The sequence below is a fragment of the Typopeltis vanoorti genome, chromosome 13 (genome assembly GCF_054136105.1).
Source record: "Typopeltis vanoorti isolate ZY-2024b chromosome 13, IOZ_Tvanoo_1.0, whole genome shotgun sequence".
In the NCBI taxonomy this organism is placed as follows: Eukaryota; Metazoa; Arthropoda; class Arachnida; order Uropygi; family Thelyphonidae; genus Typopeltis; species Typopeltis vanoorti.
The window spans coordinates 7,161,811-7,183,751 of NC_143561.1; the positions used below are offsets into that span (position 1 = coordinate 7,161,811).

General features: G+C 34.9%; 1 protein-coding gene across 1 annotated transcript in view; it reads left to right on the forward strand.

Moving 5' to 3' along the window:
- The window catches only part of LOC150099913 (ATP-dependent RNA helicase DDX42), a 218,005-nt gene that overhangs the window by 158,994 nt on the left and 37,070 nt on the right, over positions 1-21,941 (forward strand). Inside the window, exon 10 of the mRNA XM_090403173.1 lies at positions 16,742-16,841. Within this exon, the coding sequence (XP_090259299.1) occupies positions 16,742-16,841 (100 nt within the window). The remainder of the gene's footprint in view (positions 1-16,741; positions 16,842-21,941) is intronic.

Consider the following 21,941-nt stretch of genomic DNA (forward strand, 5'->3'; position numbering starts at 1 on the left):
CCTTAAGGTAGCAGCCCTACCACTGGACTATCCATCGGCAAGCTAGTCACCTGATATGGAGAACATTATTCTACTTTTAAGCCTAAAGAGAAAACTAATTGGAATAAATCTATGGAAAACGACTCAGAAATGGAAAAGGGAAACAACAAAATATAATACATATAGCAAACTGGAATGCAAGAGGAATAGCACATAAAGAAATAGAATAAGACCAAATATTAAATGAAGGAAATTTTCAAATATCAGTAATCACTGAAACAAAAAAGATATTAAAAGGAACTATGAGAACTGAAAATTTTAATGTAATATATAGTGGAGTTGACAGAGACCAAAGAGCACAAGCAGGAGTTATGATTTGGATTCATAACTTCCTTTCAAAACAGTTAAAACATTATAAATCATGGAATGAAAGAATAATAGAAGCTAGAATAAAAATAGATAGAGGTTATTTAACAGTAATTGGTTTATATGCCCCAGAAGAAGGAAGAAAACAGGATAATATTGAATTTTATAATCAGTTACAAAATATATATAATAAAATAAATAAAAATGATTATGTAATTAGCAGGAGACCTTAATGCAAGAATTGCATTAAAGTCTCCTGCTAATTATATAGGAATATAGGAGAATATACTCTAAACAGGAATGGTAAAAAAATTGATCGACTTTGTAGTTTATAATAACCTTAAAATAGTGAATTCTTTCTACACATAAAGTCTTACATAAATTTACTTGGGCAGCAAGAGGATGGAAATCAATATTAGATTACTTTATCTTAAATGAAAAGACATCAAAGTTCTCTTTAGACATTAGAGTTCACAGAGAATATGAAATAAGTAGTGACCACTTCCTCATTAAAATAAAATTAAGATTACCACCTAAATGGCTACAGATAACAAGAACAGAAAGAAAATTTAAAATATTTGTTTATAAAACTAGATTATTAAATGTCACAAAAAGAATGGCTATATGAACAAAGAATTAACCAATATTTAGATAAAATGAAACAAAATGAAGAATGGAATGCCTTAATGTAAAAACTAGACTAAAATGGAGCAGCAAATGAAAGCTTAGGAAAGACCAAAAAATTCAATAAAAGGAAAAAACTGAAGATATTGGATGATACAATCAAAGAAATAATCAAAATGAAAAAAGAAGCCTATCACAAATGGTTAAGCAGTAAAAGATTAGAAAATGAAATAGAATATAAAAGAATAAGAGCCACAGCTAAAAGAGAAGTCAGAAAAAGACAGAGAATCGTGGAACAAATTTTTTTCTAAATTAGAACATGATTTATATAAAATAAGACCCAATGTATATAAGATTTTGAAACACTTAAGTATAGATACTAAAGAAAACATAAAATTAAACACTGAATTAAAATTAGAAGAATTTTAAATTTCTATACAGAATTGTAGACAGGTAAATATTTTAAAGATAACTGGGAAATATTTAACGAAAATGAAAAGGAAACAACTAAAGAAGAATTAGACATCAGCCTGAAAGAAACAAGAAATGGCAAATCGCCTTAAAAAGATATGTCATCATCATCAAATTCCTGCCATGTATCCTCAAGGGGTGTACAGGATATGATAGTACTACATGAAAAATTTACATCGTTACTAACTTCCTATCTATAATTTTCCTCTAAATCAGTCTGTTACTTGTCAAGACTCCAACATTATCAGATCTTATATTTCTGTCATCTAATGCACTTTGTACAGTATCAGTCCACTTATATATCTTGGTCATTTCCCTGCCAACCTGGCAGAGAAAACTAATCTTTCCTCACCCATTCTACTTAAGTGATCATACCACCTGAGATTAGCCCTGCAAATGCATTTCTGGATGCTGACAATGTCAAATTCTTTCCTAACATCCTCGTTTTTAATATGATATTGCCATTGATGCCATCTGTTCATGCCTCTAATCTTTCTCAGGACTCATATCTGCAGTCTCTAGTCTTTGGTCAAGTGTTTTACTTCTGACCCAGCTCTCAGATCCATAAGTTAAAACTGGATTAAACACTGTCTTGTATGCAGCTAATTTAGTGTTCCGACTAATTTCTCTCTTATTCCTTATGAATTTATTCAGTTGACTTCCTACCATACCAACTTTGTTCATTCTGTTGTCAATTTCCATATTTAATTTACCATCTTCACTAAACATCATGCCTAAGTACCTGAAATGTTTTCCTTGTTCCACAAGTTCTCCGTTCACAACGCAGTTGACATTTTCATCTATTCTGCCTATTTTCATTGTCTTTGTCTTTTTATTGCTGACCTTCATACCATATCTATTACAACAGTTATTCAATTTTGTCAGGGAATCTTGCAGACTTGTAGCGGATTTATTTAGAAGTATAACATCATCTGCAAAGAGCTGACATTAACATCTCCAATTTTGATATCATGTTTGACACCACATTCCTTCATAATGTGATCCATATAGATAATGAATAACAGAGGGGATAATGTACATCCTTCTCTCACACCAGATTTAACATTAATCCATCTTCCTGTACTTGCTTCAATTCTGACTGCTGACTTACAACTCAAATAAAGATTAAGTAATGCTTGATACAATGCCCCATTGACACCATATAACCGTAGCATATTAAATGGCTTCTCTCTTGGCACCTTATCATATGCCTTTTCCAGATCAACAAATCTTAAATATAGATCTTTGTTATATTCCCATGCTTTCTCAACACTCTGTCGTAAAGTGAAGAACTGATCCTGACAGCCTCTGTTTAGCCTGAATCCAGCTTGTTCTTCGCCAAGCTTTTCTTCCACAATTCTTCTCATTCGTTTCTCAAGTATACTTGCATAAATGGAAATACCTCTGTAATTCTCACATTCAGTGTTATTACCCTTTTTATATATGGGTATTGTGAGAACTCTACTCCAATCATCGGGAATTCGTCCCTCATTCCAGGCCTTCTGAACTATGCAGTGCATGCACTGTAAGACTTTTATACCACCATACTTCAGCATTTCTGGTCGAATATCATCTATTCCTGCTGCCTTTCCACATTTCAAGCTTTTAATGGCTTTTTCTACTTCAAGTATGGATATGTATTTCTGACTGTATGCCTGTTGAGTGTTTTTTACCACTGTGCTATCACTGCTTGTTTCATTTAGCAATTTTTCAAAGTAATTACTCCATACTTCAAGGATATCTTTTTCTCCTGTTTTTATGTCACCTTTATCATCTCTAACTCCTTTTACAGCACTCTTTCCTCCATTCCTAAGGTTTTTCAACAACCTCCAGAATATTTTGCCACCTTCTTGATATTTATTTTCTATATTCTTGCCAAAGTCCTCCCATGACTTTTGTTTAGCTAGTTTTACACAGCGTTTAGCATTCTTGCATTTGTCTCTGTATTCTCTAAGAGCACAAGCTGACTTATTTGCCAGGAACTTTTGATATACTTTCTTCTTTTCCTTCACTGCCTCTTTAACTTCCTGTGTCCACCATGGAGTTCTGATTTTTCTATCCTCGCAGACATCCTCACCACATGCCTCTCTGGCTTAATCAATCAGGGTTTTCTTCAAGGCTTGCCACTGAATTTCCGAGATTTAGTTGCTGTTCTCAAACTCTTTCATTTTTTCTTCAATAATTTTTGTGTATTTTAGTCTACAGTTCACAACTGAGAGTTGCTCTACTTTTATTCTCTTTAAAACTTTCTTACATGTTATTCTTTTTAATATGAAATTCAATTTTATCCTTCTCAAGACTAAATAGTGATCACTTCCAATTTCAAATCCTCTGTACACTCTGGTGTCTTGCACCAGGGAGAAAACATCACTATCAACAATAACATAGTCAATGAGACTTTTTTTATTCCTTGCCTCTTCTCTCCATGTGAATTTGTGCACACTTTTATGTTGGAACATGGTGTTAGTAATAACTAGTACATGTCCTGAGCAGAAATCCAACGGGTATTTGCCATTATTATTAGCTTTGCTCTTTTCTTCAAATATTCCCAAAATATTTTTGTAAGTCTGACAATCATTTCCTACTCTGCTATTTAGATACCCAACATGGACCAACTTTTCCTTTTTCATTGTGTCAGTTGCTTTTTCTAAAGCATTAAAAAATTCCTCCACTTCTACCTTAGTAGAACCTTCTGTGGGATCATAGGCACAAATAAGTCTCATTGTCCAGTTCCCCGTTCTCATATTTGCCCACATCACTCTACTTGAGACTGCCTTCCATTCAAGAAGATTAGCCTCATTTTTAGTGTTGAATACTATGGCTACTTCTTCTTTTCCTTGATTGTTATTGCCTGAATATAACATTTTGTATTTATTGCTCAGAAAGATCTCAACAGTTTTCAGTCATCCCTATTATGTCGATCTGATACTTATCTAATTCTTCAGCTAGCTCCATTTCTTTGCCATTCAGGCTTCTTATGTTGATAGTACCGATCTTTAACTCTGGTGATGTTGAGTTGGGTTTGTTTTCAGATTTGTTCCAGTAGCTGTCTTTTCACTGGTTTCCTGGCGAAAACAAGTAGGAGCCTTGTTTAATCGGGCGATGCCCCAACCGGCATGAAATTTTGTCATGTTGTACCATCATTTTTTATTTTGGTTTAAGCCAATAAGAATACAATTTGGTCTGCTAAATCCCAAATTGCCAGCCCATCCTTGTTCATTCAATATCGAGGTAGATACCCAACAGGGTGCCCCACGAGAAGATGAGGATTGGACATTAGGTCAGATGCCCTGGTTGGTTCTCCGCATTCCTTTAGAGGCTATGTAGAGGTCTCCTCTCAGTTGTATAGCTTTGACCCTTAAGCATCCCCTAAAAAAAAAAAAAAAAAAAAGATAAGCTAGATTCTGAATTATATAAATATGCAGGAACAAGGTTCATAGAAAGACTCCTATTATTTTAAAATAAAATCTATTCAACTAGTAACTCCTTAATACAATGGAAAAAAGCAACTGTGATCCCTGTGTTTAAAAAAGGTAGCTGAGATGACCCTAAAAACTATAGAGGTATAAGTATACTAAATTCCTGTTACAAAATATGTAGCAGGATTTTAAATAAGCAATAAATATCCTGACAACTTTATTTTAGAAGTACAGAATGGATTTAGAAAAGGACGATCATATATAGACCCAGCCTTCTGCCTAAAATTAATAATATAGAAAAGAAGAAAATACTACTTAGAAACACATATTATATTTATTGACTTTGAAAAAGCATTTGACAAAGTTAAAAGAAGCATTTCATTTAACATATTAAAAGAAAGACAAATACCAAATAATATCCTAAAAGCTATCATAAGTATATATGAAAATAATCAAATACAGATGAGATTAAATCATGAGCTATCATATGCGAGAGAGATAAACCAAGGAGTCCGACAGGGATGTTCCCTCTCAGCAACTCTTTTTAATATTTACATAAATGAAATAATAATAAAATGGAATAATATTTTCCATCAAGGTATTAAACTTTCTCCTACTGTGAACTTAAACACACTCCTTTTTGCCGATGACCAAATAATAATTACAAATTCTGAAGATAACTTACAGAAAGCTATTTTAAATCTAAATGAGATACCCAAAGATTATGGTATGATAATGTCAACAGAAAAATCAAAAATTATGGACTATAAAGGACAAGATCCAGTAAGAACTAAAATTTTAGAAGTGACTAAGATTTTAGAAGTGAAATCATTTAACTACCTAGGTTGTATGATTACATGCAAAAGTTAAAAAGATATAAATCTGAAAATTGCAAAATATTTAAAAATAACAGGTGTAATTAACTCTATATTTAAATCAAACCTAGTTCAAAAACAAACCAGACCAAAAGTATACAATACATTAGTCCTACTAGTCCTAATGTATGGAAGTTAAATCTGGACAATAAAACAATAAGACAAAGATTAATAACAGCTGAAATGAAGTTTATGAGAAAAACTACAAAGTATACTCTATTTGATCACGAAAGAAATTATGACAGAATTAAACCAATAATCAGTAATAGAAAAAATTAAAAAATATAAACATAAATGGATGGAACATGTTCAAAGAATAAAAACAGAAAGAATAAAAAAAATGCCTTAAAGTACAAAAGTGCTTAAAGTCTGTTTGGCTCTATATCCTGAAACGGTTGTACTGTTTAACTGTCAGAAATATTGTTATTCTCAGGCTGCTGGTTAAAGCTTTTGCCATTTATGCCAGATAATGGTATAAAAACAAAGACTGTAGGTGCAAAACAATGAGATGACCTAATTATATGGGAGAACATCTAGCCTACTCCTAAGTATACCAAAGGTGGAAGAATCAAAAGGATATTAAAAATATGAACACTAAGCTGAACATTCTGTATCATGAGGCAAAGAGGAAGTATAGCATCAACACCTAATGGAAAATCCTTTTATGCTGAGAAGGCAACTATAACGGAAGTGTTGGAGAAGGTCTTAATGATTTAATTGCAATTGGCATAAAGCAAATCTAAGAGTGAATGAATATGGCCTCATTCCTGAAAATACACAATAAATAATTCCACTACATGGAATCTCCTCATTGTTCTTCACAAGAAGGTTTACTCCAAATTGTAAGACCTAAGGAGTGACAGCCATAAGAAGAATCCTCTCACATAGGGATGGGCACCTGATTTTGACTCATCCTTAACATTTTAGCATCCTGAAATCCCTATCATTGAAATCAGGATATCTCATTTGGACTGTTAGGCTCTATATCCTGAACCTTTTGTGCTGCTGTAAGTGCCATTGACATAACAATTTGTTCACTCTCTCTCCCTACTGTTTAAATGAGAAATTGATATCTTATATGTGTGTGATCTGATCTCCCTGTTAATATCCAATTTCTGCATGGGAGACCATATACTGCATCAGGAATTTCACAATGGAAAATAGAGCAAGCCAGCTGGCTCAGCTTCTCTTCCATAGCAGAAGTAAAAAGTGAATTGTTACAGAATGTATTATACAATCTCTCATAGTTGCAATACCTAAAATATCTGGTCACTTTCCACTTTTCCCTAAACCATGGTGGAATGCTGAATGTACAACACAACAACAATCTCAGATCTGATTGGTTTCAAACATGCTCAAGCAAGATATATCTTTTTTAAATAACAAAACCTGTGATGCGTTCATAATTAGAAGAAACACACGTATAAACCACAGTGAAAATTATTTAATTGTAAATATTTCATCCTAAGTATCTTAGGACATCATCAGTACAGTATTTAAACAAAATTAGGAATAACATACAGTTAGGGTGCATGATTACAATAGAATCTCATGAAAACGTGCGAAGTAAAAAAAAAAAAAAAGTTAATTATTTAACACAATTTTGTATGATAACTTCCCATACTTTAGGAATAGTAAGAACGTCTTTGCGGTTTAGGTTTGGTTTGGGTAGTAGGGCTTCAGAACTTTCTTTGTATAAACGTTCATGTTTAAATGAAGATCTATGTAAAAGTTTAGCCTTTTCCCAATGGATCCTATGGTTTGGATTTTCAATTCCGTGTTGAGAGAGGCCAGATTTCTGCAGTTTAAGAAGACGAATGTGGTCTTGATGTTCCGAGATGCGTTTCTGAACAGACCTACCTGTCTGTCCAAAGTAAGATAATTTGCATGAGCATGGAATCTCGTAAACACCAGGTAACATCAAGGTGAGAATTTGTCCTTAGGAGAAGGTAATAAGTTGTAAATTTGGTTGATAGGTTTGTAAGTAGTGGCAAAATTGTATTTCTTCATAATTTTAGAAAGACGTTCTGAGATGCCTTTAACGTAAGGTATGGGAAGCCTATGCACTTCTTCCTGTCTGGTTTGATGTATGCAGAAGTGACTGATGATTTTTTGAGTTGTTTTGGGATTATATCCATTTAGGATGGCTGTATTTTTGATAACTTCTAATTCCTGGTTTAAAGATTCTTCAGATGAGCAGAATTTGTGTGCTCTGGAAACTAGTGATTTAATAATGCCAGATTTCTGAGATGGATGATGAGCAGAAGAATTTATGAGGAAAAAATATTCTTACCAAAGTCTTCCCATAACTTTTGTCTAGCAAATTTGTTTCTAGAACACCTTGAGGAAAAAATATTCACTTTTGAACCCAAACCAAAAATTTGGCTAATATATGTCGATGACGTATTTGCAGTCTGGAATCATCCCGAACCTGAATTACAACTGTTTCTAGACAAAATTATCCTTCTTCATCATCGCATCAACTTTACGTTAGAAAAAGAATCTCCACAGGGTATCTCTTTTTTGGATTTACACATCCAAAGAAAAGAAGACGGTTCCATCTCCACATCCATCTTTCGCAAGCCTACATTCTCAGGTCACTACATTCACAATTCTTCTGCTCATCATCTATCTCAGAAATCTGGCATTATTAAATCACTAGTTTCCAGAGCACACAAATTCTGCTCTTCTGAAGAATCTTTAAACCAGGAATTAGAAGTAATCAAAAATACAGCCATCCTAAATGGATATAATCCCAAAACAACTCAAAAAATCATCAGTCACTTCTGCATACATCAAACCAGACAGGAAGAAGTGCATAGGATTCCCATACCTTACGTTAAAGGCATCTCAGAACGTCTTACTAAAATTATGAAGAAATACAATTTTGCCACTACTTACAAACCTATCAACCAAATTTACAACTTATTACCTTCTCCTAAGGACAAAGTCTCACCCTTGATGTTACCTGGTGTTTATGAGATTCCATGCTCATGCAAATTATCTTACTTTGGACAGACAGGTAGGTCTGTTCAGAAACGCATCTCGGAACATCAAGACCACATTCGTCTTCTTAAACTGCAGAAATCTGGCCTCTCTCAACACGGATTTGAAAATCCAAACCATAGGATCCATTGGGAAAAGGCTAAACTTTTACATAGATCTTTATTTAAACATGAATGTTTATACAAAGAAAGTTCTGAAGCCCTACTACACAGACCAAACCTAAACCGCAACGACGTTCTTACTATTCCTAAAGTATGGGAAATTATCATACAAAATTGTGTTAAATAATTAACGTTTTATTTTTTTTATTTTTTTTTTTTTTACTTCCCACGTTATGCACGTTTTCATGAGATTCTATTGTAATCATGCGCCCTAACTGTATGTTATTCCTAATTTTGTTTAAATACTGTACTGATGATGTCCTAAGATACTTAGGATGAAATATTTACAATTAAATAATTTTCACTGTGGTTTATACATGTGTTTCTTCTAATCAAGATATATCTGTCATCTTCTTGATCCAATACATATTCTATATAACCAGATCGACCAATACTAAGATTAAACAAGAAAGCGATAAAAACAATAAATTCTGTCCTATTCCCACATAGACCATAGAACAAATTCACAAATCCATGTGAATTTGTTCACATTTTTATGTTCGAACGTGGTGTTAGTAATGTCCATGTTCTGAACAAAAATCCAGCAGGTACTTGCCATTATTATTAGATTTACTCATTTCTCCAAATATTCCCAAATTGTCAGTCCATCCTCATTCTTTCAGTATCCGGGTTGATACTTAACAGGCTGCACCATGAGAAGGTGAGGATTGGACATTAGGTCAAAGGTCCTGGATATGTATTCCTGATTGCATGCCTGTTGAGTGTTTTTTTACCACTGTACTGTCACTGCTGGATTCATCTAGGAGTTTTGCAAAGTAATTATTCTATGCATCGTGGATATCTTTTTCTCCAGTTTTCATGTCACATTTACCATATCTAATTCCTTTTACAGCACTCTTTCCTTCATTTCTGAACTTTTTCAACTGCCTCCAGAATATTTGCCACTTTCCTGATATTTATTTTATATGTTCTTACCAAAGTCTTCCCATAACTTTTGGCTAATTTTACACAATGTTTAGCTTTCTTACATTTGTCTCTATATTCTCTAAGAGCACAAGCTGACTTATTCGCCAGGATCTTTCGATGTGCTTTTTTTCCGTGACTGCCTCTTTAACTTCCTGTGTCCATCATGGAGTTCTGATTTTTCTATCCTTGCAGACAACCTCACCACATGCCTCTCTGGCTTAATCAAACAGTGTTTTAATAAATTTAATCCTTTATCCAAGTGTAAGCAAACAAAGTTTGCACCTGAAGTATCTTCAGGACTGAGGCAACTCGTAGGAAAGGTGGACCAAGCTCTCATCACTCTTTGTCTTAGTATCTCCCATAATGCAAAGCACATCTCCTTGTGGACATGTATAATGCCATGCATTAAGGGAAGTGCCACTAGCCAGACCGGTTTTGATCTTTATTGAGGTCTCGTCAGAGGAAGCCAGACCCAGAGGTAGCGATACCAAGGTGGAAGTAATGGATAAGTCATATTTACTTATACGAGTTGCCAAAAGGTGTCTCACCTTATTATTAAATTACTCTGGATATAGAGAAAGATGTTGGAAGTTTTTTCCCACTTGGCTAGACTATAATAAATTTAGTTTAATCCTTTATCCAAGTGTAAGTAAACAAAGTATGCAAACACTGGGATTAAGGATTAAACTAAATTTATTATAGTCTAACCAAGTGGGGAAAACTTCCAACAATCAATGTTTTCTTCAGAGCTTGCCACTGAATCCCCCAATGGATTCATTTATTTATTCCTAAATTATTATTATTATTATTACGGGCAACTCCAAGGAGTCCTTAGACTCATCGAGGGAGGCCCTAAACATCATGTCCGCACAACTATTCGGCATTCTCACAGTATCTATCATACCTTGCCTTGAACTCATTCACTGTCATAGCACCCATAACACTCTGGCAGCTTATTCCACTCATTTACCACTCTAAAAGTAAAGAACCCAGCTCTAACACCCTTGCTAACCACATTCTTGCTCAGCTTCCATAGATGTCCCCTAGTTCTTCCACCACCAGTCCTGATCTCAAAAATATCCTCTGAATTAATCCTATAGAAACCCTTCAGAAATTTGAATGTCTCAATCATATCACCCCTTTTCCTCCTATCAACCAATTTTTGCAATCCACAAATCTTCAACCTGTTCTAATAAGGTTCATTCCATAGACCTGCTATCATCTTGGTCACTTGCCTCTGGATCCTCTCCACCTCCTCCCCATCAAGAAGAAAATTTGGTGACCAAATCTGGGCACAAATGCCCATATTTGTCACCAAATAATGTTTGTGTATTTTAGTCTGCAGTTCACATCTGAGAACTGCTCAACTTTTATTTGCGTTAAAACTTTTTTACACGTTCTTCCTTTCAGTATGAAATTCAATATTATTCTACTCCAGACTAAATGATGATCACTTCCAATTTCAAATCCTATGCACGCTCTAGTGTCCTTCACCAAGGAGAAAACATCACTGTCAACAATGACATAGTCAATGAGACTTTACTTCTTCCTTGTCTCTTCTCTCCATGTGAATTTGTGCATATTTTTATGTTGGAGCATAAAATTCTGTTAGTAATAACCAGTCCATGTCCTGAGAAATCCTACAGGTATTTGCCATTATTATTCTGCTCTTTTTTTCCAAAATTTCCCGAAATATTTTTGTATATCTGACAATCATTTCCTACTCCTATTTAGATCCCCAACAAGGATTAACTTTTCCTTTTTCATTGTGTTAGTTGCTTTCTCTAAAGCCTCAAAAAATTCCTACTCTTCTACCTTAATAGAATCTTCTGTGGGACCGTAGGTACAAATAAGTCTCATTGTCCAGTTCTCCATTTTGATAATTGTTCACATGACTACTTGATATTGCCTGCCATTCAAAAAGATTAGCCTCGTATTTAGTGTTAAGTACTATAGCTGCTCCTTCTTTTCCGTGGTTGTTATTGCCTGAATATAACATTTTGTATTTATTGCTTAGAAAGACCTCTCCAGTTTTCAGTTTTTGTCTTTTTTGTTTGAGTTACTCCTGTTATATCGATCTGGTACTTATCCAATTCCTCAGCCAGCTCCATTTGTTTGCAAATCAGACTTCTTATTTTGATAGTACCGATCTTGAACTCTGGTGATGTTAAGTTGGAGTGTGCTTCAGTATTTGTTACTGTAGATGACTTTTCGCTCTTCTCCCTGGTTACCTGGCGATAATAACAGGGGACTTGTGTAACTGGGCGACGTCCCAGCCAGCATGAAATTCTGTCATGTTGTACCAGCATTTTATTTGTGCTTTAAGCCAATAAGAATACAATTTGGTCAGCTAAATTCCAAATTGCCAGCCCATCCTCGTTTGCTCAATATTCAAGTAGATACCTAACAGGAATCGCCACAAGAAGGTGCGGATTGGACATTAGAATAGAAGCCCCCTGGTCGGTTGTTCGCATTCCTTTAATATGTGGAGGGCTCTCTTAGTTATACAGTTTTGACCCTTAAGCACCCCATGATGATAGATGAATTCCAGCCAAAAACATTGTGAAGACTGGGGATATCCAGGTAGTGATTTGGGGTTATCCACCATCTCGACATCCAGAAGCTCTCAGCAAAGCAAATCCCCAAATGTTTGAATGCTGACCAAAAGAGAGAATGTGTGCTTGCTGTCATCTCAAGGGGTTTAGTTTTATTTTAAGAAATCAGGTGCAAATTTTTTTGGCTCATATTTTGATTGTTGATAAAACATGGTTTTATCACTATGACCTAGAGACCAAACAAGTCACTCCCCCCCATATCCCTAACCTCATCAGTTTCCTGCAATCCATTATCGTTAATGTGATACACTGTTTGTAATCTTTTCAACCCAAAGTTTGCATAATCTTACATTTTGCAAAATTAAATTAACAACTATTATCCTTTAATTACAATGCCAATTTGTTTAAATCATCCTTCAGGATATCTCCAATCCTCACCCCCATTTTACATTATCAACAAATAAATGAATATCCTCCCCTTTAACTCATTCCCTATATTATTAATATATAAATTAAATAGCAGTGTCTCTAGTACAGAGCCTTGAGGCTCCTCACTAGTTGCCCTCATTCTCCTAGATTCCACTCCACCATATACCACTCTCTGGTGTCTGTCTTTCAGCTATCTCCATCTCCTTATCATGTCACCAGCCTCATATCCTTTCCTATGTGCTCTAACTTATGTAATAGTTTTTTTATTCAAATGTCTTTGCAAAATTCAACAGTACCTACCTTTTACAAAGCCGTGTCCACCATAGGATGTCGTGTTCTTGTCCCCCCCCCCCCCCATTTACCTTTTACCAACTTTTCCAATACTTTTACTGCCACTCTGAGATATTAATTGATCTGTAATTTGCTGCTTCTCTCTTAGAGCCACCATTTATGTAATGGAACTATCTTATCCTCTTTCCACTCTCTTGGAATCTTGCCAGAGTGGACTGAGATTAAACATTATCACCAAAGGCATTGCTAATTCTCTTATACATTGTTGTAGCACATCAGTTGGATTTATTTTGGCCTGCTTAGCTAATTTTGTTTCATAATCTGAATTGGCCATTCTTATCATACTAGTGACCTCCTTGCCTGTACTTTGTACTGCTCATGAGTATGCTGATACTTTTTTCTTTATATTCCCTCCACAATGTTTTTTACAGCTTTTGCTTTATATCTTTACTCATACACCTAACTCCCTCTCCACATACACACTTGATTTATTCTCACAATCATTTGTATGCAGTCTCTGATACTGCTTCTCTCAAATAATCCCTGATCACTTTCCATGCAATACTGTCATTCTTTTCTTGTTAGCTTCTTAAACCATGACACTGCTCCAAGCTGATTTGTAAGTCTGTCAGAATTATCAACTTTGTAATTCAACATAAATCCTTTCTTGACAGAGAATTCCATGTTTTCAGCAAGATAAGAATAAGACTGTGTTCACTTTCCCCAATCGGAGACAGAGTGTTTTGTACCTTGGTTATGAATTCATCTTCTGGCACTATTATCAGATCCACCTCTCAAACGGCTTGCCCCCCTCCCCTCATGCTGTTTCAGATAATTATCCATTAGTGAACTGTATAAATAATTGCTTAGCCTTCACCCATTTTGCTAATCTGCAAATAATACATAATATCCACATCTTCATTCTCACTATTTTCTTATCATACAATTTTGGGTTAATCAAGTTTGGCACCAAATACTTGCCATCCCTACTTTTTAAAAATACTTACCCAGGTATATCATTTAAATTCTCTCTTAATATAATTTATAAAAAATGTGTACTAGTTGGAACTAAATTTATTCTTATGTGTAGAACATGTGGCATCTTCTGTTGTTAGTTATTAGCTACATAAAAAAAAAAAAACGTTTAAAAAATCTCAAACATTAATCATATCCATCATCATCAAATTCCTGATATGTAACTTCAAGGGGGGGGGGGTGTACAGGATATGATAGTACTGCATGAAAAACTTACACCATTTTAGGATTTGTTCCAGTAGCTGACTTTTTGCTGTTTGCCGTGGTTCCCTGGCGAAAACAACAGGGGCCTTGTTTAACCGGGCAACTCCCCAGCAGGCATGACATTCTGTCATATTGTACCATCATTTTTATATTTTGGTATAAGCCAATAAGAATACAACTTGGTCGGCTAAATCCCAGATTACCAGCCCATCCTCATTCGTTCAGTATCCAGGTAGATACCTAACAGGGTGCACCACGAGAAGGTGAGAATTGGACATTAGGTCAGAAGCCCTGGTCTGTTCTCAGTATTCCTTTAAAGGCGATGTGGAGGTCTCCTCTCAGTTATATAGCTTTGACTCTTAAGCACCCAATTAATTATATTTAATTTTTTAGAAGCATTGCCTTTGTTTGTTTCTCTGTTATTCTGCAAAATAATACCCTGTTTCTGTGTTAAACGTTTTATATTGAGCTTCTGAGTTTGCTTCTACTTTGAAAATTTTCCTAACTTTTGACATATTTAAATTTTTTTTTCCTGCTTATCCTTTTTGAACTTTATAAATCATGAGTTTGAAAAACTCTTGATTTATAAAGAGTTTTTCAAAATAGAACTTCTCAATAAAATTAACACATTCACAACCACCCAGTACTCATGCTACACTTAGTTTCCGCAACACATGGGCTGGAAGAATAAACATTGGAACTGCAAATTACTGTGTGTTTCACACACACACACACACAGACTTTGATTTTAAGTGTCCAGAAAATTAATGATTTTTATGAACTGAATGTTAATAAAAATTAACATTCAGTTAGTCCTGATCAAAATTTTTTGAACTGTCAGTTGTGCATGTGTTAAAATATATATATATATAGCCAAACAAGGTTAGATATTTTTGAAATCCAAATTCAGCATTATGTATAGTGTTAGAACTGCAGATACAATGAACAGAGCATTATTAGCAAAGGTAAACAAGAAGTACAAGTAATAAAAACCAACAAAATTCAAGTTTTTATTTATTAACTTTTTTATCATCATTATCATATTACAAAATTTGGATATGGATTGTTGAGTTTTACATCAACTTATAGAGTTTAAGTAAACATTATGACTCACAAAGTATGGGTTCTTGGACTTGAAAAGTTATTCCTGTACACTCTAGATTAATTTGAAAGAAAACTGTTGATTGGCATCTAATAATAATAATAATATAAGTTTAATGAAAATATCTTTATTGACAGAAATGAATGTCCCACGTTTGGTTTTAATAACCTTTGGCACAGTATAGAAGACTACTAATTTGTGATAGAAATATCCTGTATACACTCAGTGTACATATCAGGATACGTTGCTTAAAAACTTAAAGCAGCATAATTATTTGGTTAATTGCTCCTGCACCATGGACAACAAGAAAACTTAAATTTTACTGGAGTTCTAAAAGCCAAGGCAGCCATATTTGATTAATCGCATCCTGCTATCTTTGTGTTGTAAGGATTAACTATCCAACCGGCCATGATGTGTATATATGTCAAAGTTACCATGGATGTGAAGTGCATATTAAACTTGTAATACCATTGATATTGCATTGAAATATATGATGGATAAGAAGTTTATGAGGAGTCATGTATTTTATTCACGTTGACATTGATGGTTTTTTACCTAAACAGTTAATTAGAATATTTAATTTTACTACTACTTCAAATCTTTTGTGTGATATTTAACCATATATTTTAGGTTTTTTTTAGATTTAAAATTTCACAAAATTTCTGGTTTTCTTTCAGTGCTGCTCACAATTGAACTATGTTCAACTGTGAAACCTTTCCAGTGAAACCATTACAAAATGCACTAATAAAAGGTGAACATATGTACACTTGGGTAGTAGTCATGTTCTTTTAAGTAGGGCAAGCTAAGACAACTATAATGCTAAGGATTGTATTCCCATAAGCTCTCTAAGTCAGAATTTCGAAACTTCCAAAGTTTCTACATATAGTCATCTTTGAAATAATGTTGGATCTTTAATATCTACTATTTCTATATAATACACTATTTGATATTCAAATGATCTAAAATGAGCTCCTGTATTTTTCCTTTTTAAAAGTTAAAGTGCTAACTTTTAAAAGCTAAACTTTTAAACCTTTGAAAATCTTATTTTCAACATATGCCTATTTATTAGGTACTGAGATGGAATTATCCTTACTTAAAAAATATGAAGTTAACTGAAATTGTTTTACTGGCCTGTAGATAAATTTGATTACTTGAAAGGCAGTATTTTTTCTCCCTCTTCCAGTGATAACATTGTGATTTGAATATTCTTGAATTAAAATCATTTGAATGGCTATTCTACAGAAATAAGAACTTTTAAAATATCCCCAAAAAACTTTACAAAACTGTTGGTTTGTAGGGTCGAATCATTGATATGATCAAGGCAAAAGCTACTAATTTACAGCGAGTGACATTCCTTGTATTGGATGAAGCTGACAGAATGTTTGATATGGGATTTGGTAAGTTTTTTAGTTGCACCTTTCAGGTATATATGCTCTCTAGTCAGTTTGCCATTATCTAATATACACTATCTTAGCAAAAGTCATGGAATACATGCAGATATGAACAATATGTCTTTATTGACAAAATTAATGTCTCACTATAGAAGACAGCAGTCTTCTATGCTGTGAATTTTTGATAAAAAGCTGGTAGTATTGTTTTCTGCACTAAGCATTAATAGGTTTCACTAATCAACACTAGCATCTTGACCATAACCTAATTCTATATTCTTGTTTGGTTTCAAGTTAATCTAGTGCAATGTTCCAGTATTATTGTCTTCAAACCATTTGAAGAGAATTGTTGTGTGATTTAGAGTATTATTGCTAGGATGGGTACTGTAAAATTGTCGTGTGGACATCAAGCCCTCGATATCAGTGTAGGTCTAGATCCTGATCGGAAGTTATCATCCAGAACACCAGTCCCGATTGTAGATGTGGGAATACTTAATTGCTATGCACTACACATACCTGACATTCTTCTCTGAAATTCACCTCTTTCCACAGCTTTTCTCTATGCAAGATCAGAATGACTTTTGATTGAATTGCTGATCTCCTTCATATACCATACAGTTGTATTGATTTTTTCCATGTTTAGATAATGTACTATGACTTTTGGTAGGATAATGTATGTTGTTCTTTTCATAGACTGGTTAACTGTGAAAGTGCCACTAAACATAATGTTAAATTCTGTGTTTAAAAGTAGATAATTATTATTTCTAGACCTCCCTAGTGTCATTGGATCATCATAGGATGTCTTCCATTCTACATACACAGTACTAAAGGTCAAAACTGGTCGGAGTAGTGACCCTTCCCATAATGCATAGCATTATACATGTTCATAAGGATATGTGCTTTGCATTATGGGATACTAAGGCAAGGGATGTGAAGTCGTTATCCGCTATATACAAGTTTCCCAGTCCTGAAGTTTCTTCAGGTGCAAACTTTGTTTGCTTACTCTTGGATAAAGGATTAAACCAAGAATATAATTTCTTGGCATCCTTAATTTACACACAATTCCTTCTGTCACAAGGGAGGTGCTTGTGCCTTTGTATGATTTGATATTCTTTGCCAAAGGATGCTTAATATAGAAACTCACATTTTTACTTTCTTGGCTTAAGCTTCACTTGCCACATTTTGTATCATTCATCTGTGGTCTTTACTATTCTTCTATTTCTGAAACTGGTTCCCTTTATCCAATTGCATCATTATCATATTCCTGATATATACTCTCAAGGAGTGTACAGGATGTGATAGTACTACATGAAAAATTACATCATTACTAACTTCCTATCTACAATTTTCCTCCAAATCAGTCTGTTACTAGTCAAGACTCCAACATTATCATATCTCATATTTCTATCTTCTAACACACTTTTTACTGTATCAATCCACCTATATCTTGGTCTACCTCTAGGTCTTTTTCCTACCAACCTGGCAGAGGACACTTGTTTTGCTAATCTTTCCTCTCCCATTCTGTTTAAGTGACCATACCACCTGAGATTAGGTCTGCTAGTGCATTCCTGGATGCTGACAATGTCAAGTTCTTTCCTAATAACCTCGTATTTAATATGATATTGCCATTGATGCCATCTGTTCATCCCCTAATCTTTCTCAAGACTCTCATATTTGGTCAAGTGTTTTACTTCTGACCCACCTCTCAGATCCATAAGTTAAAATTGGTTTGAACACTGTCTTGTATACAGCTAATTCAGTGTTTTGACTAATTTCTTTCTTATTCCATATAAATTTATTCAGTTGACTTCCTACCATACCAGATTTGTTGATTCTGTTGTCTTTTTCCATATTTAATTTACCATCTTCACTAAAAATTGTGCCTAAGTATCTGAAATGTTTTACTTGTTCTATAGGTTCTCCATTCACAATGCAGCTGATATTTTCAATGCTTCTGCCTATATTCATTATCTTTGTCTTGTTATTGCTGACCTTCATACCATATCTATCACAACAGTTATTCAATTTAATCAGGGAATCTTGCAGACTTATAGCAGATTTATTTAGAAGTATAACATCGTCTGCATAAAGCAAAGAGCTGACATTAACATCTCCAATTTTGATATCAGGTTTAATACCACTTTCCTTCATAATGTAATCCATATAGATAATGAATAACATGGGTGATAATGTACATCGTTGTCTGATACCAGATTTAACATTAAACCATGTCCCTGTACTTCCTTCAATTCTAACTGCTGACTTACAACTCAAATAAGCATTGCTTGATATAATGATCCACTGACACCATGCAACTGTAGCGTTTTGAATAGCTTCTCTCTTGGCACCTTGTCATATGCCTTTTCCAGATCGACAAAACTTAAATACAGATCTTTGTTATATTCCCATGACTTTTCAACTATTTGTCATAAAGTAAATATCTGATCCTGACAGCCTCTATTTGGCCTGAATCCAGCTTGTTCCTCACCAAGCTTCTCTTCCACAATCCTTCTCAACCAGTTTCTCAAGTATACTGGCATAAATCTTACCAGGAACACTCAGTAGAGAAATACCTCTGTAATTCTCACAGTCAGTTTTATTACCATTTTTATAAATATAGATACTATGAGAGCTCTACTTCAATCATCTGGAATTCGTCTTTCTGTCCAGACCCTCTGAACTATGCAGTGTAGCCACTGTAAAATCTTTATACTTCCATACTTTATACCTCCATACCTCCATTTCTGGTCTAATATCATCTACTCCAGCTGCCTTTCCACATTTCAGACTTTTGACACATTTCTCCAATTGCAATGACCTAAAATAAATCATCTTCCTACCAGAATTCCTGACACTCCTCTTCACTTACCCAACACTCTGTATCTCTTCTTAACTAGTTCCCTTTCCAGTACACTGTTCAGGTGACAGCTCTTGATAATTCAGTTCACAATTTCACCCAAGTGTCATCTCTGATGGAATGTCCTTTCCTCAACCATTCACAGTCTATTATACTCAGGAATAAAAGTCAAACTACAATAGTTTGACTTTTCACTTAGACTTGTGTAACGTTTGCTCCTCCTTTCCTTGGTCATACTATTGTTTTCATTTCTCATATCTGATTTTTTTATAGAAATAATCCATATTGAAATGGAAGCTTTTGTTCCTCACTTTGTTCAAAATTTCCACCCTATCTAAAGCATGGTTTTCCAACAAGTGTGCCAGGGCAGTTCAAGAAATAGAAAAAAAAACTTAGCATAAGTGGCTTGACATTGGAACCCCAGCTTCCCTTACAGCCTACACAGTTGCCTGTAGCACTTGTAAAGCCATTATTAAAAAGACTGTCTGATTTTGATAAGGTTAAATGTATGAAACTTGCCACTTATTGATCTCTGATTTTTAGGCAAGAGTTTGACAGGAGATTTTTATCTCTTGCCAAAGCTGTTTGGTGCAACTTTTGTCCATCTATGCTACCTCCACTTTCTCACCTAATGGCAGCATTGCATCGTCGCCTAAAGACAAGACTGGCATCATTCTTCTCTTCCAGTTCCTCCATAGATGACCAAAGCAAATTATCTCCTTCTTTGCCTAGAACATTGCATCACATGCCTTCTCTGACCTTCCACTAGAAAGATATCAGGAGAATCTTGAAAAACCTGGATACCAAAAATGCAGATGATCTTGATGGAATTCCACATATTGTGCTCAAGAAATGGGCACAATATGTGCCCGTTTCCTGAACTAACATCTGTTCTTTATACTGAGTTGGCATTCAACCTATTGCTCCCACTTAGTTTTTGTCCAGAGTAATAGAGAAAATTATCAAGCGTCAACTCCTTCGACGCCTGGAAAACTGTTGGCTAATTAGTGACCAGAAGTATGATTTTGCAAATCTAGATCTACAGGAGATCTACTAGCCTACATCGCCCACTTCTGGCCTTGTATCATGGAAAGGTTTGAATTCGTGTGTAGAGGCTTAAGTGCTGTGAGGACATCATGTTGGAGGCTTAATGGATTTTTTACAACACTCAAAAAGGATTAAAATAGAATATTTCGTTTTATATTTCATCCTAGTCACTAGGACATCTACAGGGATTACAAAAACAACTAATGTAACATGAATACAAATATCATACAATACTAAGCCCAACCACGTGGGTGACATTAAAGTCCTATCTAGGTGGAGCGCCCTCTAAGGGCGGTTGTAGGTGGCCTGGAATGTAAGGTGGGACCTCTGGTGATGAGTGTTTCCCAAAGCTTCGGAAGCTTAATGCAACCGTATTTATTAATATTTGGTTGGCTTCTGAGAGCTGCTGCTGATTCTAAGAATAGTCTCTCTTTCTTGAATTTGCTGTGGTGGAGCATGGTGGTTTTCTTCCATGATACCCTGTGGGTGGTGTCCAAAACATGGTCAGCCAGGCCTGAATGACCATAGTTGTGTTTACAAATGTAAGACTTGTGTTCCTCCAGGCGGATAGATGCTGATCTGCCTGTCTGTCCAAAGTACGCCAGCTTACAGGAAAAGGGTACTTTGTAAACTCCAGGCAGAGAGAGAGGAGGGAGCTGATCTTTCGTAGAACAGATAAGGGTAGAAAATTTGCGGTGGGGCTTATGTGCTGTGTGTAGGTTGTACTTTTTTAGAATCTTGGCTATTTTTTCGTTGTGCCACGGATAAATAATCCGAAGGGTATCATGGAAGAAAACCACCATGCTCCACCACAGCAAATTCAAGAAAGAGAGACTGTTCTTAGAAGCAGCAGCAGCTCTCAGAAGCCAACCAAATCTTAATAAATACGGTTGCATTAAGCTTCCGAAGATTTGGGAAACACTCGTCACCAGAGGTCCCACCTTACATTCCAGGCCACCTACAACCGCCCTTAGAGGGCGCTCCACCTAGATAGGACTTTAGTGTCACCCACGTGGTTGGGCTTAGTATTGTATGATATTTGTGTTCATGTTACATTAGTTGTTTTTGTAATCCCCGTAGATGTCTTAGTGACTAGGATGAAATATAGGAAGTATTAAATTCTATTTTAATCCTTTTTGAGTGTTGTAAAAAATCCATTAATCCTCCAACATGAGGAAAGGTTTGAAGAAAGCCTTTATCAATAA